We start from the raw sequence: 20,166 nt of genomic DNA on the forward strand, positions 1-20,166 counted from the left end.
CAATCACATCCTTTACTTCACCAAAATCATTAGTTCAGAACTTTTAAATAATATATTATGTATAACCTCTTGTAAAACCTTTAAAAAAAATGTAACTTATAAGTACAAAACAAAATAAACACACCCTTTGAAATTTTCTTGAAAAAAAATTATGCAAATATCCTGTAATCAGTGAGCAAATATTATTAATAAAAGCAATTATGTATTTACTTAAGAGAATAATTAAAACACATTCGACATAAAGTACACATAAAACAGACACCTCCTACCATGATATTTTTTTTTCTGAGGCAATTTTTCAATGCGCTACTAGCCTTAAATTTTTCAATACCGAATATCTCTTCGGTTTCGTCAATATCTAATATAATTTTGGTAAATAAAATAAAAAATTATTGAAATTTGATTAGATAAAAGTTTCGAAAATTCTTTATAAAAAATTTCAAATTTGCCTATCGGTAATTAAATATTTCAATATTGTCAGTAGAGTACAAAACATTTTGATTTTAATTCTTAATTAAAAAATCAAAAATGATTCAGTGTGCTATAAACTTTGACGAGAATCCTTGGAAAATATTTTACAGTGGTTCAATTATTAAAGGAGCTGTTGAAATTTCAGTGGATAAACCAACTGATATACAAAGTAAGTAACTTTTTATATTAATTTTATTTTAACATAATCGAATAAACGTATAATAATTATTTATTAGGTATTGTATTAATAATAAGTGGATATGGTTTTGTTGAATGGTTTGACTTCAAGAGTAATCTAAGTTATAGTGCTAAAAATAATTATATAAATTCAACTAATTTTTTACATGGATCACAAAATGGTTGGTACTAATTAAATCCCTAACAAAAAATCTAAATAATTATTTATTTTAATCTCCCTATGATCAGGAAATGCTGTAACAATTAATACCGGTACTCATGTGTATAAATTTACATGTAGTCTCCCATCAGAGTTACCATCATCAGTTGAAGGAGTTTATGGTCGAATTCGTTACTCTGCTAAAGTTGTTTTTAATCGCCCTTTGAAATTTAACAAAATATTCACAACTGGAATCACTGTCATTAAAGTTACTGATCTTAATAACGAAAATCCTCAAATTAAGGTTAAAAAATTAATTTTTTTCTTTATTATAAAAAAGAAATATTTAACATATAATTTATTTTTTCATCTTAATTTCTTAGCTACCATCAACTTTGGAAACTCAAGAAAAATTTTGGTGTTTTTGTTGTACAAGTCAACCATTCATAATTGAAGCAACTATACCAAAATCTGGATATGTATGTGGTGAATGTATACCAATTAAATTTAATATAAATAATATGACCGGTAAATCTGTACAACACTTCAGTGTCTCTTTAAAACAATTAATCTATTTAAAAAGTATTATTCCATGCAAAAATTCTAAAGTTGAAAAAATAACAGTTACGAAAACAATAATAAATTCAACACAAAAATCTTCAAAAAATCATGAATTTCATATTAATTTAATAGTGCCACCAGTTCCACCCACATTTAATGAAGAAATTTGTCAAATTATTCAGGTTAATTACGAAGTGCATGTGAAAGCGATTTTAAATGGACCAAACGTTATTCCAATTGTTAAAATTCCAATAATTATTGGAAATGTTCCTCTAAAATGATAAAAATTGTATTAATATAACAGAAAACACTGAAATGTCTGCACCAAATTCAAATAATAAAATAAATATTAAAAATTTTAATACTGATTCTAGATTATGTAAGCTATTTTAACTCTAATAGATTTAAAGTTTGTTATATTACATTATTTTGTAGATAAAACCATATACGAAGAAGCATCTTACATTAAAAAAATTAATATGAATGAAAATGAAAAATATCCAATAGCTGAATCTAAATACATACCAGCATATCCAGTTTTTCAGTTTAACAAAACAAATGAAAAATTATCCGAGAAATAGCACTTATATAAGGATGAATGTAAAAGGACATAAAATTGCAAATTACAAGAAACAGTTGGTGCCCCAATCTTGACTTAAACATGTATATTTTATATTTTCTCAATAACACTCGTATATTATACTGTATATGTATACATATTTATGTAAATTATTTACATATTTATGATTACATATTTATGTTAATTTGCTAACTTTTTCATGTTCTTCAGGTGCAAATAAAAAAAAAAGTTTTCCAAAATATAAATATGTAGTTTATTAGATCCAATGTAGTTCATTAGAATATTGGGAGCTTTGAATGAGAAACAGAATGAATAACCAACATTAATAATAAGATAATAGAAATTAAACGTAATTCCCATCATTTATCATGCTATTATCATTAAAATACAAATTTATATTAAAGAAAACTGATTCACTAACTAACTAGAAATTCCAAACTTTTATAAAAGTTAATTTTATGGGCCACAGGGAGGAATTTTAATTATATTCGAACATCTTATCTTTTTTAATAACATAAATTTAAATTTAAATTATTTAAATTATGACATGTGCCTCCTTTTTATTCAATTCTAAAGTTCTAATTACATTTAATGTTGAATATAACTTAGAAAAACTTAAACGAGAACCAATAACCGTTTTGGTTCAAAACGAAAGATTTACTGAAAATGAAGGACTTAACGTGTAAAACAAAAACTCTACAAAATAATTTTAATTAAAAGAAAAATAGAGAAAATTTTCAAAATAAAAAATAAAGCTGAATAGTAAAAACTCACATTTTTTCTTACAATAGACATTTCCCTACTTTGTACCACTCCACAAACATACTTAATTATAACATTAATTAACTCATTGTATACTACGTATGTATATTACTTATATTTTATAGATATTTTGAGGTGATATTCAATAATCTTATCCTAAGTGCCAAATATTGAAATTTCGCCACACTCATTTTTCGTTTGATTAAAGTTACTTAACAATATACAAAAAAAAAAAAATTATCAATTTAGTATTTTGATTAGATAAGGTTTTTTTATTTTAAATTTTAATACAAAAAGGAAGTAAATTACAATTCTAAGTTAGTTTTTCAATATTTCTTAATATGTAATTAAGTAGAGTAAATTGAAACAATAATCAAAATGGTTCAGTGTGCAATTAAATTTGATAACAATCCTTTAGCAACCTTTTATAGTGGATCAATTATACATGGAAAAGTTGAAATTATCTTAGAGAAACCAATGAAAATACGAGGTGAAATGCTTTAGATTTAAAAATTGAAAAACACTTTATACATATTTTTTCAAAATGTATAAATTTCAAAAATTGACTAAGGTTATTGTTTATTGAATTTCTTCATGCGTGCAAATTCCGAGATATATAAGGTTATATATAATACATAAGGTTAACAAATTTAATTTCTCTAACTAAATTTTTGCAATAAAAAATGAGTTTCTTATCATTTTTAAATGATTTGCCTAAAATAATCAATAATCGACTTTAATAATACTTAATAGCACATTTGCTTAATATTAACTGATATTTAGTTAGTTTTGATCGAAGATTAGAAGAAAAATAAACAAAATATTTTACTTATAAAATCTCAGTAATCAAGTGGTCAAAATGTTTTATGAATGCCTAAAGGCTGACACAGGATTAATTGAAAAAATTACAGCGATTCACATATGATGCATGATTAACTTTATATGAATGATATTAGTGAATCACTTTAAATGAAATTGCAAAAGTAATAAATTATTAATAACAATTCATTTATCACAATTTAATTTAAAAGTAAAATAATATGTTGAAACACAATAGATAATTCCATGTTATACTGATTTTTATAATCAAATATCAAAAATAATACGTAATTTAAGGTATTTCATTAATTATAAGCGGGCAAGCAAGTGTTAAATGGACTGAGATGGAGCAACATATTGATAACAGTCGTCCACACAATAACAAGACTCGAACAGAAACAGTTTACTATACAGCTTCTGAAAGTTATATACATACTATCACATATTTGTGTGGTTCCCCAAATGGTAAGTACACTTACAAGTATTATAAAATATAAAATATTATAAAATAAAATTTAATTATACGTACCAAATCAATATCCATACTAAAAGAATATTTTCGTATAATTCAGATAGTGAAATAACTCTTGATACTGGAATACACATATACACATTTTCTTGTGCACTTCCACCTCAATTACCATCATCAGTTGAAGGTTGTTATGGTAAAATTCGTTATTCAACTAAAGTTGTATTCGATCGTCCATGGAAATTTGATAAAACGTTTACAACTGGATTTACAGTAATTCGAGTCAGCGATCTTAACAATGAACATCCGTCAATCAGAGTAAATAAACGATAAATATTTTCTTACTCCATTAATAAAAAATTAAATTTTGTTTTTTCAAGTTGCCAACTACATTACAAGTTTCAAAGACATTTTGGTGCTGGCCATGTGCAAGTAAACCATTAATAATTGAAGTAACTATACCTCAATCAGGATATGTTTCTGGACAAAATATACCTATAACTGTAAATTTATATAATGAAAGTGGTCGACCAGTCCAACACATTGGGATATCTTTAAAAAAAATGATAAAATATCATAGTGATTATCCAACCCATAAGTATAAGTTGCAAAAAATTACTGTTAAAAAAATTGTCATTGGTTCAATACAAAATTCGCCAAAAGAAGCACTTCACGCTGATTTATTAGTTCCTGCTGTTCCTCCAACATGTCCAACATCTATCTGCAGAATTATTCAAGTTTATTATGAAATTCGTATTAAAGCTTTTGTAAGTGGTTTACATACCAGTCCATCTCTTACGATTCCTATTCAAATTGGAAATATTCCTATTATTGACTACACAAATCAATCGCATGGACCCATTTCCGCTCCTTCAGCTCCATCTGATGATATTCAAAGCCCAACAACACCCGAAAATTCTTCAGCTAATTTTGGATTGCGTAAGTATACATAATAATTATTTGTATAATTATGATGCAGGTTATTTCTTTTTAATGTACATATGTTTGTGTATACATGTATATGTACCTACTAGAGGACACTATATACAAAAAATAGATGCATATATATATACACATATACAAATACACTTATAAATTATAAGTTCTTTAAATCAATTTTCTTACAGCCCCACCAACTTATGAAGAAGCAATTTATCTTCAAAGAGTGAATATGAACGAAGACGATAAACACCCGATTTGTGAATCTAATTATATCCCAAGGTATCCAGTTTATCATTTTGAACCCTCAGCGCCATCATCTACAACGAAAAGCTAGAATACCCCCTAAACTTACGAAGTAGGTAGGTAGGTACTTACTTGCCCAGGTATAGGCAGGTGCTTATATGGCTATGTACAAACAAGTACATATTATGTACACATTTATGTACATATGTATATATATTTTTGTTTTATTCTAAAAAAAATGTATAATTATTAAACATCTTGTTATTAATTACATGTAAGAAAAATAAATGTATAAATAAATAGAAAACATACAATCCTTACCGTAAATATCAAATCGGTGAGTAAACTAGCATTCACTAATTCTTTTCCAAAAATAATATTAGACAGCTACTTCTTCCATTTCACTCCAGGCCAAAAGTTTCAAAATTCAAACTAATTTAAAAACTGTTACATGAAGTCAAAAAAAAATAGCAAAAAACTTTCATTTCAATCAGTGTGCCATCTACCGTTTCGTAGAAGAATTCAAACCAGAATAAAGGATGGTTCAGTATTCAGTCATAAAGCTCTCTAAAATTATTAGACTGGTAATAGAATTTTATTTTCTTTTTTTCTTTAGGTTTTCAGATCTACCCATTTTAAACTTTATACTTTGGGAACAGTGATTTTAAGAATCCATTATTTTAATGAAATAGTAGAATATTAGTAGAATTAATAGTTCAGTAGTAAATTACAAAATAAGAACGAAATTTGAAACTGAAACAAAACTACTCCTTCTTTATAGAACTATGAAAAACAATTGAATATCTAATTTATTACAAAAACAAAATATACCCTTTACTTCTATTATTCATAACAAAAATACAAATTTTTTATAAGAATATATTTGTTCGTGAGGGAATCAAAAAGGGGAACTCAACTGTTTTGAATCTTTGGTAATAAAATATTATTTTTGTTATTTTTATGTTATTTCTATGAAGTTAGCATTTATTATATTGATTCTTCCGACAGTTGACAGATTGAAATTTAGACAGTTGATACCGAAAAAAAATTTTAAAAACAAATTATTTATAATTTTTGGAAAACTCTGATTATTGTAATACAATTTTTTGTATGACGGCAATGCCATTCTGAGTGACAGTTGTGGGTCACAATCTGATTAGCAGAACTTCAAAGTCATACTTTTTTAGGTGGATGTATAAAACAAAAACTTTGTAATGAAAATAAAGATAATTTTTTGGTAATAAACTTAATTTCTTTAAGTACTTTTTTGTCCATTTACAATAATAAGAATTATATACTATTCATTAAAGTACTTTAAATTAATTTCAGGTAAATGGTTAGGAATCTATTAAAAGTAGATTTTCTACTTTGTTTAAAAAATTTTATCATTGAAATATATTGTTACTCATAATACTGGATGATGGATGATGTCCCAGTGAAAATTTCAGAAAAATATAAACCTCCGCCGAAAGTAAACATTCCACAAACTATAATTAATAGATTAAATTCTGAAGGCTATCCTCCCGGAATTTTTGATTATGATTTTGCATTAGAAAATAGTGTTATTAAAAATGTTGAAAACTGGAAAAGGGTTCGTGAAATAGAAAAAGTTAATAGACAGTCCCGTTTACAAAAATTAGAGTTAGAACAAGCTCGTGAAATAGAAGAAAAGCAAAAGCAATTATTAACAACTGTTTCTTATCCAAACGCAGATGAAATTTCATCTGGTGATGAGGCAGAATCGGATAGTTCACCCGAAGCAACCAATTCAACAGCTCCAAGTGTAACACCTGTTAATGTTCTTACTTGTAATCCAGAGACATTAAATCAAGTTTATAATCAGCAAAATTATAACACAATCTTAAAGCCAACAGTATTGCCAGATAGAAATATGCCCAATCTTGTCAATTCTCAGACTCCTGTAACATGGAAAGGTAATTTAGGTTCTAATCTAAAACCTAATATGGGTGGCAAAATTAATTACTCCGATTTCGAAAATGATACATCTTCTCCATTTGATAATGTAGAACTAAAAACAATAAATGATTTAGATATCTTAGCTCAAGTTTATAATATATCACATTCCAATAATTCAGAGAACTTGAAAAAGGAAAATGCTATCAATGATTTAAATTCTGTTAATGAAATTTCTCAAAAAGTATTAAATAGTGATATAAGAAATGAAGAACAGATTGAAAATACATCTGTAGCAACTAATAATGGAATTTCTGTTAGTCAGAGTGGTGTGACTTCTCCTATATATTGGAAAAATAACAACAGCAGCTCCAATGTCACACAAATACAGTCAGGAAATTTTGAAGTACCGAATACTTCTATTAATCATTATTATCAGTTGCAGCAAAATTATACAAATATGAATGGTTCCTTATCTAATCCACAACATTTTTTAACAAATCAAGATAATTATTATTTTACTGGTTATGGAAATGTGCCTGCAAATCAGAATTATCAATTTTCTAATTATATGTCAAATAATGATAAAGATAAAACTTCAAATTCACCTTGTTATACTAATTATTTAAATTTTAACAACCAACATAATTTTAATACATACAGAACAAATTTTCAACCAACAACCATCACATGCAATTCTCCAACAATTACATATGGAAATCTAAATCAGTATAGATCTCCAAATTTAAACCAAAGGATAGTATCTAATATTCCAGTTAATATTAATCAAACTGAATCAAATAATTTAACGTTAAAACAATTAACGCTCGAAGAAAGTGCAATACAATCGATAAGAAGCAAATCTAAAAGTGTTCCAGATATTTTAAAAGAACTAGATGATGAAGTACGGGATTCTGAAAGCAGAAGGATTCGAAATCACAGTCAAACTTTAGAAGATTATGCTGGTAAGTTTACGTTTTTATCTTCAAAAAAAAAAGTCACTTCAAAAATGATAAATTATTTCTTATAGCAAAATGTAAACAACAAATCGAAAATCAAAATAAAAAACTGCCAGAAAGTTTTTTGAAATTATCTCCGTCTTCACAAAATTTAATACAAAATATTAGTTCCATGGGCTTTCCAATTGAACGAGTTGCAAAAATTGCAGATAAGCTGGGAACTGATGACAAAAAAGTACGTAAAAAATATATTATAATTTATTATTATTTTCAAAAACTTCTTTTATGATTTAGATTGTTGAACACTTAATACCATTAAGTGAATTACTTGACTTAGGATTTGAGGAAGAAAAAATTTCCGAAGCGCTTTTGAAATATGATAATAACAAAGATAAGGCGTTAGACTACTTGATATCATAGTATATATTTCTTCAGAACGTGAATATTGAGTTATTTATTTATATCAATGTATATGAAATTATACCTAAACGCTTTATTTTTTAGTTAAAGATTAAATTATATTTATGAAAATTTTATTTTTGATTTTTTTGTGCTTCATGGTTTTTCATTAACTGGTAAATTATTAATCAAATTAAATGAATTATTACCACCAGGAGTAAGTAGCTCGTCTTAGAATGAGAAAAACTAAAACAATATATTCTAAACACTTAGACACAATGGTTTTTGAAAGACCCTAATAAGATTTTCTTAATGTCTCAGAAGCTGTAACAGAGGAGGTCGATCTTAATATTTGTAACTTGAAATATTAATCGAACCATTTCTTTTTTACATTTCCATGTTTAGTTATATCTAATTAGAGGGGTTGGTACCTTTATTAAACCATAACTTGTTTTTGTCAAAACAAAATTAGATGTTATTCGGTCATCTTTTCTTAAAACATATATATGTAGCTATTTTTTTGCTTACGCAAGAAAAGATTCGCGATTTTACTAGGTACATCCAAAAAATTTATGCAAACCTATTAGAAATTACCTAATTAGCCAAAGCATCACGAGATTTTAACTAATAAAACAGACCTTTATAAACCCATATCAATAATAAACAAAGCCCAATACTTTTAATTACATATTTGTATGTGTATTCACCTATAAAAAACTAAACTAACATTCAATTATTTTATTTTTTAGATCTTTTTCCTTCGCCTTTCTTTGGGGCAGATTTTCCTCTTAGTTTCCTGAGTCTTTTCATTTCTTCCTTGAAATCTTCGTGCTCATCTCTGAACAATCCATATTCTCTAAGTTTTTTCATTAACACATATGTTTCAACATGCCTTGGATACCAGTTTGTAATCATTTCCCTCTTCTGAACTGGTTCTTCACTAAACATTCTTACGACCTAAGCATAAAGTCTTTGAAAAAGTTTAGAAAAATTCAAATGGGATTTACCTTCATAGATTTTTCATTGGTGTTGCGTGCAACTTCAACAAATATCCTGTTTCTTAAGAATTCCATATGCTTAGCATATTGTGTTCCTACTTTCATAATTTCAACATATTTATTCATTTTAAATATATTAATAAATCTAAAAAATGGATCGTAAAAATACAAAATTTTTTTAAATTTTATTCCATCAGAATTTTTTTTTGAATATGAGGTTATATTTGATTGTTATTTTAAATCAGCTGTGAGCTGACGTTTATTAGCCAAGCAGCCAAGCCAACTTAAGTCTTTTTACTTATCGCGAAATTTGTCACCTCTAATGTTTTCAGGTAGGACCGTTATTTTAATATACATATATTATCTATTTATAGGAAAGCTAACTTGTAATTAAACTGTTCCCTTCGAGAGACTGTATCACATTTTAAATCATTTATATATTAAGTTTTATCTCGTATGCGAGTTTTTTTACCTCACAAATTATAATAAGAAAAAATAATAACTCTTTATACTCTATTTGTAGAATGACTCCTTCCCATAAACCCATAAATTAAAATTAAGCCAAGTGAAATTATGGTCGGCTTGGATTGAAGGAAGGTAAATCAGATCTGAATGTCAAACTGATTTGTCTGTTTTGATTGAAGTAAAAAAAAAACAAGTTTTACTTTTTAGTCAATTTTACTAAAATGCGTAAAACATAATTTTGATTTTTGAAAGAAAGCAAAGCTTATTTATATTTTTCGAGTTTAAAAACAAATTAATTTGATAATGTTTAGAACCACTATTTTGAAATTACGAATAGAGCTGATGAAGCCTTATTTATTCTCGAGGTAGTTTGTTATTTTTTGGTTTTGAAAAAGATAATATGTAAAAGATTTTTCTATTTATATCAGGCATAGTTCTACTGGTGGGAGATTTCCTACATACATCGACCGAAATGTTAAAATAATGACAATGAAAGAAAGTAAGTTTTTAGATATGTAATAGTTGGGTAGTATGATTTGTTTAATATCTGAAATTCAGTTAAAGGAAGTATAATGACAAGGCTAGGTTTGGATAGCACCTATACACCACATCCAAAAACAAGAGATCATCTTTCGCAATACGAACCAAAATTAGAAGATTTACCACCGAGAAGTATGAATGATTCTTTTACATCTGCGCTAATTCCATTGACAAAAGATAATGTTCTAAGTGATTCCTATGTTACATCATCTCAGTCAGTTAGGTTTGGGCGTTTAATGGAAGACATGGATTTATTTGCCGGTAAAATTGATTTATCTAAATACCTGTATTATTGTTTTTATTAATTAATTTAAATTATTAGTGTGGGTATGTCATAAACATCTTTATATACCGAAATTGGATCCCAAAATTAATTTACCATATACGTTTGTAACTATACTTGTTGATAAAATTAACTTTACCGACGTTGTTCCCAGTATTCATAATGATATTAGGATATCTGGTCATGTGTCTTGGGTGGGAACAAGTTCAATTGAAGTCGTTGTATGGCTTGAAACGGTCAAACCTGATGGGTCTTTGGAAAAGATAACCAAATCTTTATTTCTTATGGCAGCACGTAATGCCACAAATACAAAAGCCGCACCTGTAAATCCATTAAAAGCTGACAACGAATATGAGCTTCAAATATTGGAGAGTGGTAAAGAACGAAAAAATCGACGTTCGAAAGAACGCGAAAGTTCATTATTGAAGGTATTACCAACACAAGAGGAACAAAAATTAATGCATGATAATTTTATATTAACTCAACCGAACACAGATATTTTTTCGGGGGAACGTATTTTGCCACCAGATTGTTTTTGGATGGATAAAACTCGTATTGTCGACATAGATATTGCATTTCCTGAAAACAGAAACGCTCACAATAAAATCTTTGGTGGATTTTTGATGAGAAAAGCATTTGAGAATAGTATTATTAATTCTTCATTGTATGCAGGTTTAGTTCCACGTATAAAATGTATAAGCAACATTATTTTCCATAAACCTGTTGATGTGAATAGTATATTAAAAATGACAACTTTCGTGACTTACACAGAAGGGAGAAATATACAAGTTGTTTGTATAACAGAAACAAGAACAGTCAATACGAATTTTTCTGTAACAAATGTATTTCATTATACTTATGCGAGTGATATCAATGTGCCTAAGGTACTACCAAAAACCTACCAGGATAGTATTTGGAATTTAATAGGTAGAAGAGAATTTCTTTACTACAAAAACTTAAGTAAAGTTTAAAAAATTTATAATAATTTGCCATGTAGTAAGGTTAATAGATTAAGCTCAGATAATTTAATCAAGTGATATTTGGAATCAACGCAAAGTAATTTTTTTATGTATGGGTTGATAAGAATTTAATTCTAGAATAAACAAAAAATGCAAAATATTTGCATAATAGTAACAATTTTTTACAATGTTAGGTACGTTATATGTATGTATATATATTTTACTAAAATCATTATAAATCTTTGTTTGTTAACAATGCAAATGTATGTATGTAGGTATTTATGATGTGCATAACATACATTCGCATATGTAGATATTTTATTTCTCTGGTATTTATGATAATAGTAATTTGGTTTATATTAAATAAATGATTTTATTTAAATTTTTAGTTCTAAACTATCAGACTTATTTTTTGTTGTATTTTAAATGTTGTTTAAAACTTTTTTTCAGCTGCAATAATTTCGATGCTAGATCGGCCGGGTCAGTTTTTTGCTTTGCAAAATTTCAAAGATTTCGATATTCAATACGATTAAGTTTTGAGCAAAGCAGCATTTTAAAGATATGATAACCTGCAATTGCAATAAGACCAGTTTTATTGAAACGACTTTTTAGCTAAGACCTGATTAGATACACTCGAAATTTCAACATGTTTCCTAACTTCTAAAGTGCACTATCGGGCGCCTAAACGTAATTTTGAACGTAAAAAAATTTATAAAATAATAATACAAAGAACATATGTATGTACACTAAAATTTTATTTCTAAAATTTCAACATTTTTGTCAACAATTTGTAAATTTGTCTTAAGACAAAATTTTTAACGAAAAATAAAATATACTGGCAGCACCCAAAAAGGCACAAAAAATCGATTTTGTAATGTCAAATGTCACAATTTGTCTTTGACAGTTTGACAATTTCTATTTCTTTTTAATTACACAAAAACACGTGAAATTGCCTCTATTTTGTATTTTAAAAATTTTTGCATATTTTGTGTAAAAATTATTTAAAATGCGGATAGAAACTTGTTATTTTTGCTCCAGCAAAATATATCCTGGTCATGGGATTCAATTTGTAAGGAATGATTGTAAGGTAAGCATAATTAAATAAAATCTTAAGTAGTTATTTATATCTACAGTAGCACCGGGAATGTGTTTATTTATGGATGAGTATAAAAGTATTAAATGCATATAGACAATTTACTATTTCATGTATCAAAAACAAGTTATTGCAAATCTTAGAACTATGAAAATTAAAACACAATTTACATAATATGTACAAGTATAGTCTAATTTGATAATGTATTTCAGATTTTCAAATTTTGCAGAAGCAAATGTCACAGAGCATTTAAAAAGAAGAAGAATCCACGTAAGGTTCGATGGACTAAAGCGTTTCGTAAAGCAGCTGGCAAAGAACTTTCAATTGACCCTAGTTTTGAGTTCGAAAAACGTCGTAATATACCAATAAAATATAATCGAGAATTATGGCTTAAAACACTTGATGCTATGAAACGTGTAACTGAAATTAAAGAAAAACGACAAGCTCATTTTGTAATGCAAAGACTTCGCAAGGGTCGTGACGTTGAAATTGAAATGGATGTTAAAGATGTTCAAAGAAATATTGCATTAATTAGATCTCCAGCAGCTGGTCTTAAAGAACGTAGAGCTAAAGAAGCTGAAGAGGAAGCTGCACTAATGGAACAAGAAGAAGAAGAAATTACTTATGTTGATGCTAGGGAATTGGAAAGGAAATTGGAAGAAAGCGCTACGGAAGGCGATATGGAAATGATGGCTGAATCTTAATAGAAGAATTTTTATAATTAAAATATATATTTTTAAATTTTGTATGTGTATAATTTTAATATAATGAACATTATAGATATCCTAAAAATGTAGTTATTTTTCTGTAGGTATTATAGGTGATAAAAAATTAGGTATTGTAGGTGATAATTTATTCAGCTAAATTTTGGCTATGAAAATCTTAAAAAAATGTACAGCAGACCGTTAATGCAGTACACAATTAGAACCTATGTACATATATTATTTAACCTATTCTATTTTACAAAAAATTTCAGCTTGCGGCCCTAAGAACTTTTTTCAAATTCTAATTTTTTCTGAGAAATCAAACGTTTTATTCTGCTTTTGAGAAATAACGTATATACGTGTGGCATACAAACATTTATTTCCAAAATACAAATTTCAAAATAATTTTCTGATACAATAATAGGTCTGTCCAAGATAAAATTCTATAAATTTTTTATATAGTATATTTCTCCTGTTAAAAAATTAATAACTCACATATTTCGATCAATTTTATATTGTCACATTTCTATCTTGAACAGGTTTCATTATAATTCATAATTATCTATCTTGGGCAGAATTTATGTATATATGTATGTGCAAGTGTAAAAATATAAGTACCAACATATGTACATATAATATAAATTTTATTTTTTATTCTTAAATTTTTGAAATTTTATTTTATCTTCTTAAATTAATTCATTAAATCTTTACTTTTCAAAAAATATCCAAAAAATTTTATTAAACTTTATGAATATTTACTTGCTTAACTTAGGAAATGTTTGCTTACACGTGACGATGTACGAATATTACAATGTATTTAATCTATGCACATGAAAATTGTATCCAATTTAAAAACTCAAACTGCTAAAAGGGTGAGAAATTCATATTTCAGGTTTATGCATGAGGGAAGCAATTCTCTTAATCAATCGTACAATGCCACAAAATATGAATAATAAAAAAAAAACATTTCATATTTCACTAATATGCGCTTTGCTATTATCCAAAACTTAATTTTTTACTTTCATAGCAACTGAGACTATGTACTGGGTGTCGAAGCACCGTTAATAATTTTTTGCTTTTTTTGTTATCATTATCCAACACAACAAAGGTAAGCACATTGTACATATGTATGTATGTATGTATGTATATATTTACCATCATATTGAATTCATTTTTTTAACTAATTGGATTATTTTCTTTTGTTTTCTAAAAAGAAATTTTAAAATTTCATTTTAGAATGTTAAATATTAGTGCGCATTTTAAATTAATACGAAAAACAACAGCCTTAATAATGGGTATATTAAGAAAAAGTAAATTAGGTATAAAAATTTTTATGGCATTTTAAAGAATTAAATTAATTTTTAGGAAATATTTCAAAAATATTATCAATAATTGTTGCCATTGCCAGTATTGTATTTGTAATCTGGAACAAATGTTTGAACGAAAATATACCAAATTTAGTGAAGGATATAAATGAAATAAATTTAAAAGAATTTGATTATATCATAGGTAAAATTGTAAAATTTTTAAATTTTAATTATTTTTGTGATGATTTGTATTAATATGTAAACACTACGATAGTCGGAGCTGGTACTGCTGGATCTGTTGTAGCATCTACTTTAAGTGCAAACTCGAACTATAGCGTACTATTAATTGAAGCAGGATCTACATTTAATATATTGACTTCAAGTGTTCCAATATTTGCAACTTTATTACAAAAATCAAATAATGATTGGAATTTATTGACCGTTCCTCAGAAATATTCATCAAAAGCTATTTATGAACAGGTGAATAGCTACTTAATACTAACTAGCTATGTATATTCTTTTTCATATTGTTGTTTTTTTTTTACTTAAATTTTCAATTCATAGCTTTGCATACATACATACATACATATGTATTTTTAAATTTTAGCTCACGCTTCTTAACTGATTACTTTATTTTCTTTTTTAGCGTCAATGCTTGCCAAGGGGTAAGGGTCTTGGAGGATCATCCCAAATGAATTTTATGCTTCATTTCGGTGGTCATAAAAAAGATTTTGACATCTGGAAAAAATGTGGTTTAACAGATTGGGATTACGAAACTATTCAAAAGTATCTTAATGAATTTGATAATTTTAATTCATCACATTATCAAAATTTGCCACCGCAAAAAAATCATAATTCTCGTACATTAGATATTTGGAAAATACCTAAAAATTATTCAAAATTATCAGAATCTTTTGAAAACCTTCAAGCTGAATTTAGAAATGAGAATCTAAATTTTCATTTTACTGAGTATACAATAAAAAATGGAATAAGATCTAATGTTTATCAAAAGTTTTTACGACCAAGTTTTAAATTTGAAAATTTAAAAATTTTGATAAATGCTTACGTTGATAAAATTAATTTTGATAAAAATAAAAGGGCTTCAAGTGTTAACATTAAAATGAAGGATCAGGATGGAACAGCGATTAAAGTATTAGCCCGAAAAGAGATAATAATATCAGCTGGGGCCTATTTGACTCCTGGAATATTGCAAAGATCTGGTATAGGATCAAAGCATCTTTTACGTAAATTGAATATACAAATGATACATGAATCTCCAAAAGTCGGTGAAAACCTTTATGATCATATGACTTTTCCGTTATTTGTTTCAATTAAAGAGAGAGCTAGTGCAACAATTGATAAAATTTTAAGTTCTCGGGAAATATGGAAATATATAACTACGGGTGAAGGGTATTTTGGTAATATTGGTGTTATTGGTACAATTTCATCATCAAATGAATCATTTGGTATTAATATTTTTGGTGCTGGTAGCGTTGATGAACGATTTCTAATGGAAATATCGAATTTTAAAGAAAATTCATTTAGATCAGTTTTTCCACTTTACTATAATACAAGCCAAGAAGGTTTTGTAGTACTTACAAGTTGTTATCAACTTAAAAGCCGAGGCAATATAAAAATAAATAGCACAAATCCCTTTGATCCACCATTAATTAATCCAAATTATTTAAAAGAAAAGTATGACATTGATTGTATGATTAAAGGTGTAAGAACAGCGGTCAGAATTATTGAATCAAAATCATTTCAACAACTAAAACCTAAAATACATTGGGCTAAAAATGAAGAATGCAAGGAGTATGGTCCAACTACAAAAGATTTTATAACAAATCAACCAAGTGATAAATATTTAGAATGTTTAATGAGAGAGGTTGCTTTAAATTCACACCACCCTGGCGGATCATGTTCGATTGAAACACTTTATGATAAAACTTCACCATTGGATCAATATTTTAAAGTAAAAGGTGTTGAAGGTTTAAGAGTAGTTGATGCTAGTATTTTGCCAACACCGATTTCAGGAACACCAAATTCAGTTTTAATTGCTATTGCCAAAAGAGCTGCACATTTAATATTAGATTAAACATAAATATTTTATTGGATTAATTTGTTTTGAACTAAAGGTGCTTAGATATTGTTTTGTTTTTTTGTCATAAAATGGTATGTATATTGTTATATTTGTGATAATAAATTATTATGTGGATTCTAACTTAAGATGTTTGCATGTATGTATGTATCCAATATTGCTTTGACTTTGTGGTATTTATCCAAAATAATTATGTTCATTAATATTATATAGAGGTACATTGAATTTTAGTTTTCCCAGGCAGTATTTAATATTAGATCTTCATATTTCGAATATAAAATAAGAGAGAAAATCAGTCAAATTTTACGATACCAAAAGTTTCGAGTTATTACTTCCCATTATGACTATCTAAATACGAGCAAATATTTTAAAATGTTATTACGAGTTTTAATTATTAAAATATAAAATAAAGTAGCTTTTATTTATTATTAAATAATTCTCGTAAATATGGAGCTACATATGCATGTGTGTATGTGTATAAATGTACATTATACATACATATGTACATATATACATATCTTAGAGAATTATGCATTTTGGAAATGCAAAAATTATTGGATTATTGCCAAAAAAAAAATTGTTTTTTATTTATTTGTTTAATTAAATAACTAAATTGATTAATTGACTAACAGAAGTATTCGGTATTTAGCATTAGAGGATAAAAAATTTTCCATAATTTTTGGATGCCCATAAAAATTGAAACATCTCTGTAATGAATTTAATAATTGCATTAAATGCTCATTTCATTATTAAATTTATTAACTTATCTGTTAAATGTGTTGACCTCATAAGGTATTCTTTTAACAATTAGTAAAATTAAAGTAAAAAATAATTAAAAATTCGACGAAATGTAATCATGGTGCTTTATAAATTTACCCTGAGATAAATTAATATACATACATAAATACATACATATGTATGTACATAAATATGTTTTAACTTAAATTTTTTTATTCATCAGCTGATTTTGTGTGAGCTTTCTACAAAACCACTTTATTTTGAAAAACAAAAAATTTTTTTTTTGGCACAAAATCTAAAAGTGCATTATGTACATGCATTTGTATGCATGTATGTACATAAAAAAATTTTCTAAATGTGCATTCACAATAAAATAATAATTTTTAAATATTTTTAGAATTTCAAAAAAAAAATTTCTAAATTAAATGGTGTTGAAATCCAATGTAAGTATGTATAACAGTATAATGAATAACATAAGTATTATGTACATATGTACTTATTTATACATATGAGTATGTTTGCCTATGAAAAACATGCACTAAACACTTGAACTTGAATTTTAATTTTTATTAATTTTTTTGTTTTCGTTTGCCTTATTTACGGATAAATAAAAACAAATTAAAATTTAAATTTAATATATGTAAATTGGAGGAGGGAGAAAAAACAAATAGGTCTAATGAAGAGTTTTCAAATAAAGTTATTCACCTTAATGGATTTTAAATAGAAGATTGAAAAAATACAAAATTTTCCAATTCGAATTTGTTTTTCTATTTTTTTTTTTTTTGCATATGCAATTTATGTATATAAGGAAATTTAAAAATTTTCATGAACACTTTTAATTCTATATCAAGGTTAATAAAATATATGGTATATATACCTTTATAATTTTTTTTAAATATTTATTAATATACATATAAATATATTATAATCCATAAAAACATATATACATAAGTATATAATGTAGAAATTTTAAATTGAATAATAAAACAATTTAAATTAATATTAAAATATTATAGATATATATATATATATATATATATATATATATATATATATATATATATATTTACATTATATATGTAGATATAAAATGTTTTATATTAATAATTATTATTTAACTATAAATAAAACAAATGTTTACAAATTTATTGTGAAAATTTCTAGATTTCCTGTAGCTGCATTATATATACATACATATGTATATACTATACTTTCATAAATCAAGTGCTTATACCTATGTATATTAGATAAAATGGCTTGAAAGAAAATCTCTATATACAGAATTCATCAGAAAAATGAGAATTGCAAATTGAAATTTTAAATTGAAAGATTAGCATGATACCTATCCATAAGTTATACTCGTATAAATTTAATTTGAAAAAAGATTTATTAAAATTAAAATTATAGTTTGATAATGTATAATTAAGCAGTTCGTACACCTTTTGGGACACTGTGACGCTCTTTCCCGTAGGAAAAATCGGTATTGTGGGCCTCAAACGGTACTCGAGTTCAGCAGGAGGTTAGATCTCGAGCTGATATTACAGGATGTGCCCCATAATCAGGGGAGTGCACCATATATTTTTATATACGGTCACGGGGCACTGTTACACCGGTTGTACAAATCTAGAATCTCTAAATTATTTTTCTTATTTTAAATGCCTGCGAACAAGTTATGAAAATTCAAAATTATTAAATTAATAAATTTATAAAATTTAATAAAATAATAATTATTTTATTTCGGAATGTAAAATTATTCGATTTGCATATCGAATAAACAAACACAAGAGAAAGCAAAACACGTTTTCACTTTCACAAGTGAAAAATAATATAAATTACAAAAAAAACAAAAGTGGACGAAAAATTATAACAAAAATATTTGTTGGTAAATAATGTGCACAATTCTACATATACAAATTTTTAAATTTTTTTTGCCAAAAATTATTAATACATATGTATATGTATATCGTATGTATATGAATGTACAAAAATTGTCATTCACTCAAATTACAAAACAAGCTCTATTGATTTTTCTTATTATTCTTTAATCCGGAAATAAATATAATCTGGTATTAACAAGTAAAATATTGAAAATCAATGATGTGTTCTATTGAAGAAAATTTTATTGCCATATCATATTGCTTAAGGTTAGCCGTAAATTATTTATTAATTTTTTCTATAACACACTACATAAATCTAATTGTATTAACAAAAGACAACATGGCGTAATATAGATTGTCAAACAGAAACATGGCGCAAAAGATTGATAGTAATAAGCACATTGTTTCCAAATATCTTATTAGAGCAAGATTATGTGTCAAAAATTACTCTTGACCAAATGATATATGTCCATTTTAGATCCTTAATCAAATTAAAATCTTGCACTCGTTAAAGTTTTCATATAACACATTTCACGAATGTTGGGCGGGAAACTGAATTTTTATAATGGAAAATAATTATGTATGCATATAATAATATATTGATGTCAATACAATTTTAGAAGTCCGAGAATTTCAAACAATTCTCTT

The 20,166-nt window shown here is 26.2% G+C and overlaps 7 protein-coding genes across 7 annotated transcripts; 6 read left to right on the forward strand and 1 right to left on the reverse strand.

The window, feature by feature from the left end:
* Positions 1-528: 528 nt before the first annotated feature.
* LOC129608103 (arrestin domain-containing protein 17-like) lies at positions 529-1,650 on the forward strand. Its single transcript, XM_055519427.1, has 5 exons — positions 529-640; positions 708-830; positions 898-1,112; positions 1,192-1,336; positions 1,502-1,650. The coding sequence occupies exons 1-5, from the start codon at positions 529-531 to the stop codon at positions 1,648-1,650; spliced, it is 744 nt and encodes a 247-aa protein (XP_055375402.1).
* A 1,402-nt stretch (positions 1,651-3,052) lies between these two features.
* On the forward strand, positions 3,053-5,523 carry LOC129608051 (arrestin domain-containing protein 3-like). The gene is made up of 5 exons (XM_055519361.1): positions 3,053-3,201; positions 3,828-3,995; positions 4,103-4,317; positions 4,380-4,938; positions 5,127-5,523. Exons 1-5 carry the CDS (start codon positions 3,090-3,092, stop codon positions 5,273-5,275), a joined length of 1,203 nt encoding a protein of 400 aa, XP_055375336.1. The 5' UTR covers positions 3,053-3,089; the 3' UTR covers positions 5,276-5,523.
* Positions 5,524-6,329: 806 nt separating this feature from the next.
* On the forward strand, positions 6,330-8,593 carry LOC129607964 (GATA zinc finger domain-containing protein 8). Its single transcript, XM_055519240.1, has 4 exons — positions 6,330-6,421; positions 6,514-8,063; positions 8,129-8,292; positions 8,352-8,593. Exons 2-4 carry the CDS (start codon positions 6,602-6,604, stop codon positions 8,475-8,477), a joined length of 1,752 nt encoding a protein of 583 aa, XP_055375215.1. The 5' UTR covers positions 6,330-6,421; positions 6,514-6,601; the 3' UTR covers positions 8,478-8,593.
* A 537-nt stretch (positions 8,594-9,130) lies between these two features.
* LOC129608059 (28S ribosomal protein S33, mitochondrial) lies at positions 9,131-9,777 on the reverse strand. Its single transcript, XM_055519370.1, has 2 exons — positions 9,464-9,777; positions 9,131-9,413 (listed from the first exon to the last, which is right to left on the reverse strand). Exons 1-2 carry the CDS (start codon positions 9,578-9,580, stop codon positions 9,195-9,197), a joined length of 336 nt encoding a protein of 111 aa, XP_055375345.1. The 5' UTR covers positions 9,581-9,777; the 3' UTR covers positions 9,131-9,194.
* A 326-nt stretch (positions 9,778-10,103) lies between these two features.
* On the forward strand, positions 10,104-12,104 carry LOC129607864 (acyl-coenzyme A thioesterase 9, mitochondrial-like). The gene is made up of 4 exons (XM_055519093.1): positions 10,104-10,284; positions 10,348-10,418; positions 10,478-10,720; positions 10,782-12,104. Exons 1-4 carry the CDS (start codon positions 10,223-10,225, stop codon positions 11,711-11,713), a joined length of 1,308 nt encoding a protein of 435 aa, XP_055375068.1. The 5' UTR covers positions 10,104-10,222; the 3' UTR covers positions 11,714-12,104.
* A 499-nt stretch (positions 12,105-12,603) lies between these two features.
* On the forward strand, positions 12,604-13,586 carry LOC129607865 (probable ribosome biogenesis protein RLP24). The gene is made up of 2 exons (XM_055519094.1): positions 12,604-12,788; positions 13,007-13,586. Exons 1-2 carry the CDS (start codon positions 12,708-12,710, stop codon positions 13,496-13,498), a joined length of 573 nt encoding a protein of 190 aa, XP_055375069.1. The 5' UTR covers positions 12,604-12,707; the 3' UTR covers positions 13,499-13,586.
* Positions 13,587-14,714: 1,128 nt separating this feature from the next.
* LOC129607926 (neither inactivation nor afterpotential protein G) lies at positions 14,715-17,026 on the forward strand. Its single transcript, XM_055519186.1, has 4 exons — positions 14,715-14,808; positions 14,864-15,007; positions 15,080-15,285; positions 15,452-17,026. The coding sequence occupies exons 1-4, from the start codon at positions 14,736-14,738 to the stop codon at positions 16,898-16,900; spliced, it is 1,872 nt and encodes a 623-aa protein (XP_055375161.1). The 5' UTR covers positions 14,715-14,735; the 3' UTR covers positions 16,901-17,026.
* Positions 17,027-20,166: the final 3,140 nt, after the last annotated feature.

Source organism: Condylostylus longicornis, unplaced genomic scaffold (assembly GCF_029603195.1).
Source record: "Condylostylus longicornis isolate FDR11 unplaced genomic scaffold, ASM2960319v2 ptg000030l, whole genome shotgun sequence".
NCBI lineage: Eukaryota > Metazoa > Arthropoda > Insecta > Diptera > Dolichopodidae > Condylostylus > Condylostylus longicornis.